At 34.2% G+C, this 14,924-nt stretch overlaps 1 protein-coding gene across 2 annotated transcripts in view; it reads left to right on the top strand.

Moving 5' to 3' along the window:
• Positions 1-14,924, top strand: part of Grip128 (gamma-tubulin complex component 5) — a 136,571-nt gene that overhangs the window by 12,249 nt on the left and 109,398 nt on the right. For both annotated transcript variants that reach the window (XM_081731328.1, XM_081731329.1), the window contains one exon: positions 791-1,003. In XM_081731328.1, coding sequence (XP_081587454.1) covers positions 791-1,003 — 213 coding nt within the window. The remainder of the gene's footprint in view (positions 1-790; positions 1,004-14,924) is intronic.

The following is a 14,924-nucleotide window of genomic DNA, read 5'->3' on the forward strand; positions in this document are numbered from 1 at the left end:
TGATTGTCTAATATGTACTTAAAGCTGTATCCAGGTACCTCGGCGTCCGTTATAAGACTAGTTGTGCTGGTGTATAAAGTTTCTGAAACGTAGTCATTCATATAGAGCTAATACTAGTTTTATGATTATTATTATTATTAATGTCCATGTGCTAGTTTTATAGCATTTACATTATGTGCTTCAAAGGTTCTCATGTTTTCGAGAATGTATTTATAAAACTACGTATTTCCGATCAATGTCGTGTTCTGATTTTTTCTTTTTTTCTCACTTTATAAAATTTTCTATGCTTAGTATATGTCAGATATGCTATTTTTCTAACGAATGGTGTTAGCAGTTATGGTGTGTGTTCTCAGTTCTTTTAAACTTTTGTATATTTGATAGGGTATTATCATTATATACGTTTATTCTTTTCCCTGTATTAAATGTGTCACTTTTAATTATTTATGACTATTTAATATATGGTAGAAAGATTAGTGGTCTTTAGGTTTTTCAAATTATACACATATTATGGATAAGTAAATATGTTTCGTCAATAATTAGGGAAACAAGTCAGTTTCATACATTTTAGTAAAATTTATTTCAAAACCTTTCATGGCAATCCCGGATATTTCATACTTTAGGATTGTGAGCCACAAAGAAAATTTTGCGAGAATATATTATCAATTACCCATTGACGCTGTAATTTTCTTATTGTAGTGTAGTATAGACAAACAGGAGGATGACTAGAATGGTATTATAAAATAATATAAAGAAATCTAAATGTCTATTTTTTTCTTCCTTTCTTTTAAAGGAAAATGACCAGAAGTTTGAAGCATGTGAGAAGAGTGTTGTTAATAGTTTGTGGCTACGTCCGTGTTTGTCTGTAAATAGACATGCTGTACAGAAAGCTATGGATGGAATGATAACGAAATTTAGAATACATGGGCAACTGGATAATGCTTCGCACTTAAGCGCATTGTATACTAAATATTTGAAAAGTGAAGTGTTCCGCAATCATTCTGAGGTGAGTGAAAGCATTAAGATTGAATTTTCTTCAACCAGGTTCCTTTGAAATTTGTGTTGTAGATATTATTTTAAAACATTTACTTTACATGTACCGGTACTATTACGCCCGAAATTTAAGCTTCATACTAATGTTTCATTTTTTCATTTCTTACTTTGCATAGTGTAAATGCTTTTTTTTTTTTTTTTTTTTTAATTTTTCTTCCCATTGTAGCGTTGCTTGACCTTTTTGTATTATTGATACATTGCATAATTCTGAACAATATTGACCCAAAAGCAAATGACTTCCACTAGGTTGAATTAGTTTACGGTTTGATATTCTCCCTCAAAGAAGTCTTTAAGGACTCTTTACGAGAGAATACTCACGAGATTGAAATATAAGGTATTTACTTTTTCTTAATGATCCGTAGAAATAATACTGATAGAAAACTCAGCTTTCCATAAACTATCGTCTTCGGTTTTACCGTTTTTTTCTTCTTCTTCATCACCTTTTCAAAACTGTTCATGTGAAGAAACTTTATGAATAACATCAATAATTCCAAGCCTTTAGGGATTGGATTCCTAGGCTTTGGTTTCCTGTAATTTACTAGCTGTGGCTTATGTGTTTGTGTGCAAAATTTATTTAAAATGATATTCCTTGTTGCTGTTAAAACTCTCTCTCTCTCTCTCTCTCTCTGTGTATATATATATATATATATATATATATATATATATATATATATATATATATATATATATATATATATATAAATATGGTGCCTTCTGTTTCAATTCAGGCAGAACATGTACCATCACCATCTCAGATATTGTTGATACTTTTTTATAGCAACTAGACATATTTTTAAGAGACGTATATTTTTTTTATTTTTTCGAAAAATATTTTCCCGCCAACTTATGGGCCATCAAAGACGCGGAGTACAATTTATGAATTGTAAAAGACATGGAAAATGTTCAACTTCGGAGCTCCACTATTCAGCTAAGGAGACAGATAGTTATCATTCTTGTTGCGGTATGTATATGGGGATATAAATAAAATATATTTTATTATAGTTTGGTTTGCGCATGCGTATCTTTTTGTACATAAATTAACAAATGAACGTCAGTTTATCCGAAAAGACGAAGTTTGCGAATTTTTTAGAGCACTTCCGGTTCGAATTTTAAAATTCTATTTCCAAGGTCGGTAGAACCTAGTTACCCGCTTTCCGAAAAAAAAAATATCGCTTCTGTGTGTAACCGTTTCGTCGAAAAAAAATCGAGAGATTGTCAAATTTTCAACAATCGTCATTTTTGGGCTCCATTTCCTCAAACACCATATATTAAAATTCCGAAATTTTGTCAGATGGTTTAACTTTACATGAATAATAAACACACCAAATACCATTCTCCACCAATGCTGCTTGAATTAACAACAGCTTTTTGAAGTTAGCGAAGCTTCGTTAACTTTGACGTCACAGTTGGCAACACTGGAACAATAAAAGTGCAACGATTTGATGATGTTTGTGGTTCATATTCATTAAATAACGACCGAAAGCTCTTTCCTGACTGTTTTTTATTATTTTGATCAAAAAGGCTCTCTGAAATAGTAAGATGAGCCTCCCCCCACTCCTCAATTTTCTTAAACTGAAGTAATCGAAGGTGGAAATTACGATTGCGAAACACTCAAACTTTAAGTTTACTTGAAACAGATTCTGATGATTTATAAAAAGCCTGAACTATTACCTCAGTGATGATTTGGAATGCTCCATACAAAGTCCCTATAAGTGCGATGTCATTACAGTGATCGAAAATAGACAAAAAGTTAAAAAATCGAAATGTTTTTTTACGCGTTCTATCAAAGAAATTTACGGACTGTTTAAAGAGAACAATCCCAGCATAAGCATAGGTCACTCAAAATTTTATAGTATTCGACCAAAGTGGGTCAGTCTGCAACCTGCGAGGAGAAAAATGAAATCTTTAAGTTTTACGTTCCACGGTTATGCCGGTTAGGGTAAAGGAGATGGTAATGATGAGAAATTAATGAAATGATGGCATGAAGAAAGTGGGAGGAAACGGGACAACCCCGGGAAAACCCACGAGCACAGTGTTTGTCCACCACAAAGTCCACACTGCGAGAGCTGGGATCGAACCAGGGACCACAAGCACCGGAGGTAACCTGCGAGGGAAGTGTGTATGTGTATTGTGCAAATTTAAGATAACTGCTACTGCCTTGCAACAAATCAAAAGTCCAGCCAGTATTAAAGCTGTCATGAGTGACCTATTTTCTTTAGTAATATGATAGCTGTTTTCTTCAAGAATCTGGTGAACGTCCTGGAGTAGAAGGAGTAAGTGTGGAGTCTTTTAATTATCGATCCTGATGAAAATGAAAGTATTGCGTATGCCATATGGGAAAACAATGATTTCGTTAAAAAAAACTGTACCACTTTCGGCTTTCGCATCGTACGTTGCTGGTTTAACTGTAAGAATTGTAATTCATGACTATATCAAGAAAATCCAAAGAGAATTAATTGCTACCGAAAAGCATCGTATAAAATTTCCATATACAAATTCTACTTTACTTCATGGGGACTTTGCTGAAAGCTGGACTGTTAACCTGCAAAGTGAAATTCATAATTATCACCGGAAAAACGACCAAATTTCCATCTTTACGACAGTGGTATATTATTGTGAAACAACTGACTGTTTTGTTGTAATAAGCAACGACAAAACATACGATTCGGCTCATGTAACTAACTTCATGCTTCCTCTAAAATCGAGCTTTTGCAATTCAAAAAGTAGATTTAAGAAGTCTGCAAAATGAAACTTTTGTCACATGCATATATGATAACCAGTGGTGGGTAGCAGAAATATTATGAATAAACCATGAATTACGTGAAGTTGAAGTGCTGTTTATGCTTCCACATGGACCTTCAGCAGGGTACAGGTTTCCAGAAGAGCGTAAGAGAAGTGAAAATAACTATTCTGTGACTATCGACAATGTCCTACGAGTTCTGAGTAAAGGTCTCCAAACTCATGAGGTCGGCGCTCACGCTCACTCGATCTCAACCTCACGAAGTGGGCGTGAGGTTAGAATGATGTGAGCGTGAGGTCAGACTGGTTATGTGAGCGTGAAGTCAGACCAGTGAGGTGAGTGTGAGGTCGAGTGAACGTGAGGTCGAAATGAGTTTGTGAGCGTGAGATTGAGTGAGGTTAGGTGAGACTCATGCTGTGAGCGTGAGGTCGAAATGAGTTTGTGAGCGTGAGGTTGAGTGAGGTTGGCTCCAAGTAGACACCTGGTTCTTCCAATAGCAGGAAGAAGTATATTATAATTCGAAAACACTGTAGATTTTTTGTTCTCTACACAAAAGCTTCTTTTTCTCTATCTGAAGATAACACCTGCTCTTGGCCCGCTACTTTTTTATTATTATTATTATTATTATTGGCCAACTTGGAAGATACACTGGAGTTTTAGCCTCGAAATCCGGTCAAGTATATTCATCATTTAGTATCATAAAATAACCGATTAAATTAAATTGTTTTGTATTTACCTACATATTTAAAGATACATTACCGCCAAAACTGGTTTGAATATTTTCCTTCGTTCCTTTAACTATAGTTTTCTCTTGTGATTTCGCTTGCCATTGTTTAATAGGGATTTTGTAGGCTAAGTTAGTGTTTTATTTACGAATTTTCTAGAGGGGAAGAGAATCTTGAATCTTGGGCTAGCAGTTAACCACATAAGAATTGCATCCTTCCCCCGCCCTCGGCCGAGAGGAGCCCATCTCTCCAACTACTTCGTCGCAATTTCTCCCCGAATATACTATTCGCCCACAAAACAGAGTGCTTAAATTCTTAGCGAGATTCCCCCTCCCCAATGCGTTTTTACATTGGTTTTCATGTCAAATACATTGCAGACTACATCACTTAGTAGCCCTTGTCCATTCTTTCTAAACAGGATCAACTATACAATATTTTCTTCCACCTTCCGTCATAATTTTATCCTTTCAAGCCACAGAGAATACATTTATTCACTTTAACAGTTGCTGTTCTTAAAAGAAAAATTATAGTATAATTAAAAGTGCGATTCTGTCATTTTGAAAGAAAATATTTCCCCCCTCCCCCCCAAAAAAAAGAGTAACGGGTGCAACCAACGCCTTAAAACCAGCCTGTGGGCACCTCTGCTGCTCCAAATAGAAAATATAATTTACATATTTTCTGGGCGAGTATTTGAGAGACATTATTACATCTTGATAAGTATATAGAATTTCATATAGACCGACACCGACGATTTACTTGGAAATAAAAGTCATACAGTTAGCAAGTATTTTTTGTATAGATATAACTACGCAGAACAGCCATAAATAAATGTTTTGTATTACTAGGGTAAATGTGCCAGTCCTCGACCACTTAACTCATTTTCGTATAATCTTTTAATCGTTGTTCAGAGAGCGGAATAATTTAAGAGGATGCAACTAACTCACGTGCGTTCCTAAAACTATGTATATTTCATCTATATTTTATCCAAAATGGAGATAACTTATACCATTTATGTAATATTAGTCGGACAAACACCGATGATTGATTTATTTTTAGTGTTCGACCAGGGCCGGATTTAATGTTTTGCCGCCCCTAGGTCCAAAAGCGTTTGGCGCTCCCCTGCCCCCCTCCCCCGTCGATGAATAAAATTTTAACAATACAAAATAATCATATAGAAAAAAAATATTTTATAAATATCTTCGTTTTTGTACAAATTTTCACTTTGTATCCTGTAAAGAAAGATTTGAATTGTTACAAATTCATTTTTTTAAAGTAAATTTACAGAGAATGATTAATTTGAGTTTTACAATACGAGCTAGTTCAATAATACATGAAATTCGTTTCGAATTTTCGACTGTACGTAATAGTTTTAGTATTGAAACTACCGAGAGTGTCTCTAACATGACCAGAATAACTGTTTGGATTGTTGAAATTTATCTAGATAGAGATTGGTAAGGTGGCAGATAGCGAGAGTCACATGCGAAAGAGAACTTAGGAAAGGGCGAAGCGCATCATACGGGCCGGCCTATGTGCAAATGTCTACTGCAAGTATAGGGTTAAAATTTCACTTAACTTCGACCAATGATTCAAGCCATAGATGTGCAAAATCAATTATTTCTTGGAGAGCTTCATTTTTACTTTTATTATTATTATTATATTTATTATTATTATTATTATTATTATTATTATTATTATTATTATTATTATATTTATTATTATTATTGAACTTTGACTTTTTTTGGGGGGCCGCGGTGGCTCAGTGGTAGAGCGTTCACCTCTGGTGCGTAGGGACTCGGGTTCGATCCCAGCCTCCGCCAAGTGGACTTTGTGGTGGACAAACATCGTATGCGTGGCTTTTCTCGGGGTTCTCCCGTTTCCTCCCACTATTTCATCATCACCGTCTCCTTTTGCCTAACCGGCGTAACTGTGGGACGTTAAACTCAAAGATTTCATTTAGAATGAAGGGTTACGAGAGATGACAACTATTTTTGGATGCCTAACCAGATTCCAAAACCTACTTCTCGCTAGTTCGTACCTTTTTTGCAATATGTATTGAATCCGCAAGTTGTAATGTACTTCTATCGTTTCCGACTTCGGTGAAAATATAAGTAGTGATGAGCGCAAGAGTCTTGGTCTTGCAGTTCTTGCGCAAAAGTCTTGCAGAAGTACCGGTAGTACTTGAATTATTTTTATAGAATGTGGAAAGGGGAAAAATTACTATATCTTTCACTTGAATTTCTTGGCTTTGGTAAAGATGCCGCTGGAGTGAATGTGTTCCCAGTAGTTAATGCAATCCGTGTGAGTCGATCTGCCTCTGTAGCATATAGCTGCATATAGCTACAGTATGTCATTTTCAGAATCGGTTGTTCGCGTTTTCTGTAGTTATTACTCGTTTTCAAGCCACACAGGTGTCATCTTGCGCAATGTGAACTTTTTTGGTGGACAAACACCGTATGAGTGGATTTTCTGTTTTTTTTTTTCTTTCTTTTCCTCCTACTTTCTTCATTCTACCATTTCAATCATTTCTCTTCATTACCGTCTTAGCATTGGTGCATAACTGTGGGATGTTAAACTAGATATTTCATTTCATTTTAAAGCATTTAGTGGTGTTCTTCTTCCAAAACTAAAGAGAAATGTAGCATCGGTGTAGCAAAACTAGAGACATCGGTAATTGCTTACACCATAGATGCTGACAGCATGGGTATGGCCTTGGCTCCGAGGCTGAAGCGTCCGTTGGAAAAATTTAATGTGTACTTATAAAATGAAACTCGAAATAACATTTACATGACATTGACAAAGCTTAGTGCATGTGACCGCAAGTTTTATTTCAAATAACATGGACTTTGACACCGTTATTCTGTATTTCTACTATAGGTCAAAAGTATTTGTATAAATTGAGTCCACACAAAAGACATAGACAGTTGAGTCGTTTTCAGTTTTCACTCAAATTATTCTAAAATCTTACGAGGTTTGATTATAATAATTATTATTTTAATTTCTCTCTCTCTCTCCTTTTGGCCAACATTGCTAAACATAACATGATCATTATCATCATAGCTATTCAGCGATTATTGGCAGATCACTTGCTGCAACTGAGAAGCTTCGATGTATGGTAGTCCTTAGTCTCTTTGTCTTGATGTAGCAATTTTAAGTTTTAATACCTTCCTTCAACTAGTTTCCTTTTTTCCCTCCCTCCTCATTCCTTCCACCATACTTTCTAGCACGTTCCTCATAATACAGTTACTCCTCAGGCAACATCTTAACCAGTTTCTCTTCCTGCTCTTAACAATATCTAAAATTCTTTTTTTCCCCTACTGCTACTATTTGTAACACCTTCTAATTCGTTTTCTGTTCAACCCAAAGAAGTTTGAAGATTAGCTAATCGTGGTAGAAAAGGAAAAAAGCAACCTGACGCCTTTAGGGTGTAAAAATAATTTTGCAATTCATGGTATTTCAATAATCTGTGCCGTCTGGATTTCCTTTCATGCATCTCAGGGTTAACCTCCCCAGTTTGGGAACAAGTGGAGTGTTGGATCTGTTAAAAAAATATAAGAAGATTACGAAACGTTGTGATTTATCTTAGAAGTAGTAAAGCGTGGACACCAATTTTTTAAAAAATAAAGGTCACCGCCTATGTTGTACACTATCATCATACTTACGCGAAGGTAAATTATATTACATTTAGAAACATACATCGTATTTCCGTTATTATTGGTGCATTGTAGAATTTATTATCCCTTATATCCAAAGTAAAATTTACCTATGAAAAGCATAAGATTTCTTAAAAGCAAGACTTGCAAGACTCTTGCAAGCAAGATCAAGACCAAGACCAAGACTGGGTGTGCAAGACCAAGGATTCCAGTGCAAGACCAAAACCAGGTCTTGGTCCAGGTCTTGCATTTGCTCATCACTAAAGATAAGTATGGTAACTAAAGGTATTCTTGGGATGTTTAATTAATTAGTTAATTAATTAATTAAAAAAACGCTTATCTCTATTATAGTTTTTACTTTATAGTGATCAACATTAGAACCGGACGTGGTTGATATTTGCCATTTTCAGTTTGAATAGGAGGTTAAGAGTGAATGTGAGAACTTTTCTTAGAAAACTAAATCGATCCTTTAAAAAAAAAAAAAAAATAAAAAAAAAAACTCACTATCTTTTTTTATATAGTTTTTGATTTATGTAGGTCAATACTGAGACTGAAAGTTATAGTAAATTTATATCATTTCCGATTTTAGTACATTGTTAAAGATGCAGATGAAAGGTCTTCTTGGGACGCTGGATCAACTGGAAGACACCATGTCTCGCTATATGTTACTGTCTTTGCTCTATAGTAATCAATGTTAAACCGAAACTGACTAATTTCTACCTCTACCCATGGGCAAATCATCTTCATTAACGAACTTTTCGAAATAATTATTTTAGCTATCGATTCCAGGGGACGGAATTCAATAATTCACTTGCATTTAGTAGTTCGCGTGTGAAGCAAAAGTCGTATAGGCGTACGAACTAATATTACAATATTGTAAATCCCATCCTAATAAATTGACGTGTGTTTGTCATATTTGGTTGTATTAGGTAGTTATCCTGTGGAACAGAGAACGTTGAAGTATTGAAAGTCTTTTCATCGTGTTATATCAGTGGTGTCCAATTATAATGAGCCTGGGGGCCATAACTGTCTTTCCTAGTAAAGTGGAGGGCCGCAGCTAAATAATAATAATAATAATAATAATAATAATAATAATAATAATAATAATAATAATAATAATAATAATAATAATAATAATAATAATAATAATAATTATTATTATTATTATTATTATTATTATTATTATTATTATTATTATTATTATTATTATTATTACACGCTACAAAAGAAAAATATAAAAAGAAGGTATTTGAAATATTACCTATTCAATCTGTGACAAATGAGGGTGACTAGCAGCGTTTACGAGGGCTGGGATATCTATATCCATTCCTATTGTTGCGAGCCGCAGGAGATGTAAAAGAGAAGAATCTCCAAGGCAGTTTCTGAGGCGATTCTTCACAATTTTCATGGTGGTAAATGCACTTTCACACAGATAAGTACTATCAAACATTGACACTCTTTTCCGACCAAACTCACAGTTTTTAGGGAAAGCTGTTGCCGTGGATGCCCGCGCCCTTTTTGTTGTACAGAAGCGCTAAATGGATGCGCTATTTCGAAAGAGAGTGGAAACATTAAACGAATGAATAAATATAAATGAATATACTATCAGTAATAAAACTCGTGAATCGTGAAAGCTTTGTGAGCCGTAGAAAACGATTTGGCGGGCCGCCATTTGAACAGCGCTGTGTTATATGAATAGTTTTCGTTATGTTGAGAAAGTGATATCGGTATACCTTGATATTGAAAACAAGAAAACATCGAAAACTATCCAAATACTGAAAACTATCGAAAAATCCCGACATTTCAAACTATCGATCGATACATCGAAATATCGCAAGTCCTACCCCGACCCTGTGCGCGTGAGGTCAGGCTGGTGATGTGAACGTGAGGTTGAGTGAGTGTGAGGTCAGACTGGTGAGGTGTGCGTGAGATCGAAATGAGTTTGTGAGCCTGAGGTTGAGTGAGGTTAGGTCAAAGTGGTCACCAATGGTTCTGAGTGCACCAACACCTATTGGAGCATCTGAACGGTTGCATGCTGTTAGCGAAGAAGACTGCAAGCAAGCAAATGAGTGCTCCATGTGGGAAAAAAAAAAGGTGAAATTTGGTTTCCGATGACTATTTTAAGTAAGTGAACTTAAAATTTGTGTTCCGTAATCGTAATTTCCATCTCAGAAGGAATATTACGGAGAGAGATGTGTACAGTTAAAAAAAAAAAAAAAAAAAAAAAAAAAAAAAAAAAAAAAAAAAAAAAAAAACCCTACAGTTCATAAAATTGAGGGGGAGTAAGTTATTTGTGCACCATGAAGTGTAGCAATTCATCTAAATACCTTGATTCCTGTTGGGACAGCAATGATTATTGTAGCTGCGGTAAAGTAAGCGCGGGTATCAACGTCCATACCGACAGTGAATATATGATGGGCCCATGCGATAAATCCTAGGAATCCAATTGCTAGTATTGCATAAATTATTCCTAAGACACCAAAAGTTCCCTTCTTGCCACTTTCTTGAGTTACAATATGTAAGATTATACCAAATCCTGGAAGAATTAAAATATATACTTCGGGGTGCCCAAAGAATCAGAATAGGTGTTGATATAGAATAGGATCTCCTCCTCCAGAGGGGTCAAAGAAGGAAGTATTAAGATTTCGGTCAATTAAAAATATTGATCATGGTTGAGTATGTTAAGTCTTGCCTTACTTTCTTTATTTAGTGCTGCCTATAGATTATATTTATATTCATATACTCAACATGGAATACCTTATTCTAATTTATATTCTTGTTGAGGCGAGAGTGTTCGGGAGTTTCTATTGTTAATGTTACATTGATTGCCTTTAAATTTATTAATCTTTTTTGCAGGGCCGAGATTTTTATGATTGTAATTGCTGGAGTAGTTTAAGAGAAAATTTTAGTTTGTGGAACTAAGGAAGGTTTGGCACCCTCAGGCCGTGGTTTGACCTTTTTCAATTTGTGTGACTAGATTTTTTTTTGAATAGTATAAGTATTTTCTTATTCATAATGGGCTTGAATTTTTTAATTAATAGATATAGTGTATTTATTGAATGAGAAGTTATTTCTTTTAATAGAAATAAAATTGTTATAACTCTTTTATTTGATTGAATATCATAAGGCACAAATCTTATAAATATAAATAAATATAAATAAGATTTGTACTCTAATATAGTGATTTATTATAGTGAACAATATATAGGTTCTGAACGATATCTTAATCGCTTTATTATATTAGTGTTAATATTTGTTCTTTCAATAGTGTTGTTAATTATTTCTCCTAAGTTAATTAGAATCATCCTTGGCTGGGATGGATAAGATTAGTATCATGTTGCTTAGTTATTTATAATGAGAATGTTCGATCTTATAATGCTGGTATATTAACAGCTCTTTCTAATCGGATCGGTGATGTAGCAATTTACTAGCCATTGTTTGAATATTGAATTATGGTAGTTGAAATTGTTTTTTATTTGCACAGAGTTTTGAATAATAATGAAATAGTAATTATTTCTAGTTTAGTCATTTTAGCAGCAATAACAAAAACTACACAAATTCCTTTCTCCGCATGATTACCAGCGGCAATAGCTGCACCAACACCAGTATCTGCATTGGTTCATTCTTCTACACTTGTAACTGCCGGGGTTTATTTATTAATTCGTTTTAGAGACGTTTTATTAAATGTGTATGCGGGTGATGTATTACTTCTATTGTCAGGTTTAACAATATTTATGGCTGGCATTGGTGCTAATTATGAATATGATTTAAAGAAGATTATCGCGTTGTCTACTTTAAGTCAGCTTGGTCTTATAATATTGATTTTATTTATAGGGTTTCCTGTATTAGCTTTTTTCCATTTACTTGCACATGCTTTATTTAAGGCACTACTTTTTTTTTATGTGCGGGAGCGATTATCCACGGGGTAGTGGACACACAAGATATTCGTAGAATAGGGACATTTGTAGGTCAAATGCTTCTTACTTTATCTTGCTTAAATGTGGCTAATTTAGCATTACGTGGAATACCATTCTTAGCAGGGTTTTATTCTAAGGATTTAATTTTGGAGATTTCTTCCTTGTCCTTAATTAATGTAGTTTTTTCTTATTTTTTCTACAGGTTTAACTGTATGTTATTCTGTGCGTTTCTAAGATTTTATTTGACAGGTAGAGGGTTTGGATGAGCCATTCTATTAGAGATAATGAAGGCTGAACTATATGTAAGGGTATACTAGGATTGGTAGTGATAGTAATTTTGGGAGGTGCAAGATTAAGTTGATTAATTTTTCCTAGTGTTAATTGTGTTACCTTTATACCTAAAAATACGCACTTCACTTGTCAATGTGGTTGGCTTGTGAGTTGGTGTTTTGTTAGCTAGCTATTCTATTGGCCAATCTTTGGTATATGCAAAGTTTTATTTTAGTTCTACAATAATAGGAAGTATATAATTTTTGCCTTACCTCTTAACACATTATATTATTAAATTACCATTACATGTAGGAGGGGTATATTATAATAATATTGATCAGGGTTGAAGTGAATATCTTGGGGCCCAAGGTACATATGACAGTTTTAAGGGCGGTTCAATGTTTATTCAACTATCACAAAACAATTTATTTAAAATGTATTTATTAATTTTTTTTTTAATTTTTTACTATTTTTCTTTGTTTCTTTGTTTGTATATTCAGATAGCTTTTATTGAAAGCATAGCATTGGAGATACTAAGAAGGTATATTCTCTGAATATCACTCCCTGAGAAGAGTAATCTCTTTTTTTTTTTTTTTTTTTTTTTTTTTACCTCGAAAGGGTAATGTAATGTTATACTGAGGGCATTACGGCCATTTGATGTTAAGAGATGTTAACGTTCTAATCCACTAAAGATAGAAGTTAGCAGCTTCTTGGATATTCACATCTCCTTAGTTGGGGAGAATAAAGTCCCAGTGATATCATTAACCGTGAAATGCTTCTTTTTGCCTTCAACTAAGCAAATAGGGGTAAAGTGACCAGAAGTTCAGGTCGAAACTGAGTGCAATTTTTGCTTCCTATTTGAGATAAGTTGATAACAACGCCTTTTGGATGCAACCCAAATATTATATTTAACTATTATCCCTATTATTTAGTCAACTCATGTTAAAGATCCTAGGTTTCATTCGTGGTAAAATCCTATGAGGAATTACTAAGAATGTTAATCTAACGAGGGATCATGATAATGTGTTAGTGTTGTTAATAGTAATTGTTATTGGTAAGGGAAGGGCAATTTCTATATCAAAAATGAGGAAGATTATTGCAATAAGGAAGAATCGTAGGGAGAAGGGAATTCGGGCGGATGATTTAGGATCAAATCCACATTCAAAAGGGGAGCTTTTTTCTTGCTCATTAATGGTTTTCTTAGAGAGAAGAGATGAAATAGCTATAACAATTAAACAAATAATGATCGTTAGTAGAGCAGTTGTTAGAATTATATTAATTGCCTATTTCATTTAAATGATCATTTTGTTTGGAAGTCAAATATACTTTATATATTAAATAGGCTAACCTCCTCATCAATAGATAGAAATAAAAGGAATAATCATACTACATCTACAAAGTGTCAGTATCAGGCAGCGGCCTCAAATCCAAAGTGGTGTGTGGGGGGAAAAGTGCGATAGGAGATGACGTAATAGACAGGTGGCGTACACATTCTACTCCACCTTCTACAGGAAACTGAGGAGAAGGGGGAGGCTCATTTTACTATTTCAGAGAGCCTTTTTGATCAAAATAATAAAAAGCAGTCAAGAAAAAACTTTCGTTCGTTATTTAATGAATGTGAACCACAAACATTATCAAATTGTTGCACTTCTATTGTCTCGAGTGTTGCCAACTGTGACATCAAAGTTTACGGAACTTCGCTAACTTCAAAAGGTTGTAGTTAATTCATGAAGCGTTGGCCGAGAATAGTATTTGGTGTGTTTGTTATTCGTGTAAAGTTGAACCATCTGACAAAATTTCAGAATTTTAAAATATGGTGTTTTCGCGACAATGACGCCCCAAAATGGCGATTTTTCAAAATTTGACAATTTCTCGAATTTTTTGCGACGAAACGGTTGTACACAGAAGCGATACTTTTTTTTTTTGGAAAGCGGGTAACTGGGTTTTACCAACCGTGAAAACGGAATTTTAAAATTCGAACTGGGAGTGCTCGAAAAAGTTCGCGAACTTCGACTTTTCAGATAAACTGACGCTCATTTGTTAATTTACGTACAAAAAGATACGCATGCGCAAACCAAACTATAATAAAATATAGTTTATTTATATTCCTATGTACATACCACAACAAAAAATATAACTCTACCTGTCTCCATAGCTGAATGGTGGGGCTCTAAATTTGACAATTTTTCATGTTTTCTACAAGTCATAAACTGTACTCCGCGTCTTTGATGGCCCATAAGTTGGCGGGAAAATATTTTTCGACAAAACAAAAAAATATGAGTGTTTTAGAAACATGTCTAGTTGCTATAAAAAAAAAGTTTCAACAATATCTGAGATGGTGATGGTACAATTTTACGTTTTTTTTGCCTGAGTTAAAATGGAAGGCACTATATATATATATAATATGTAGTTTTTGTTGATTTTTTATTTAAATCACTTTTCTTGTGTATGTCTCGAAGTGTTCGAGTGTCTCGAAGTTGTCTAATGTTTCTTACATTTCGAGTGTCTCGAACACTTGAGAATGTTGCGCGATTTTATTTAATTTCATGAAAAAAAAAAAAAAAAAAGTTGA

Source organism: Thermobia domestica, chromosome 11 (assembly GCF_964235325.1).
Source record: "Thermobia domestica chromosome 11, izTheDome1.hap1.1, whole genome shotgun sequence".
NCBI lineage: Eukaryota > Metazoa > Arthropoda > Insecta > Zygentoma > Lepismatidae > Thermobia > Thermobia domestica.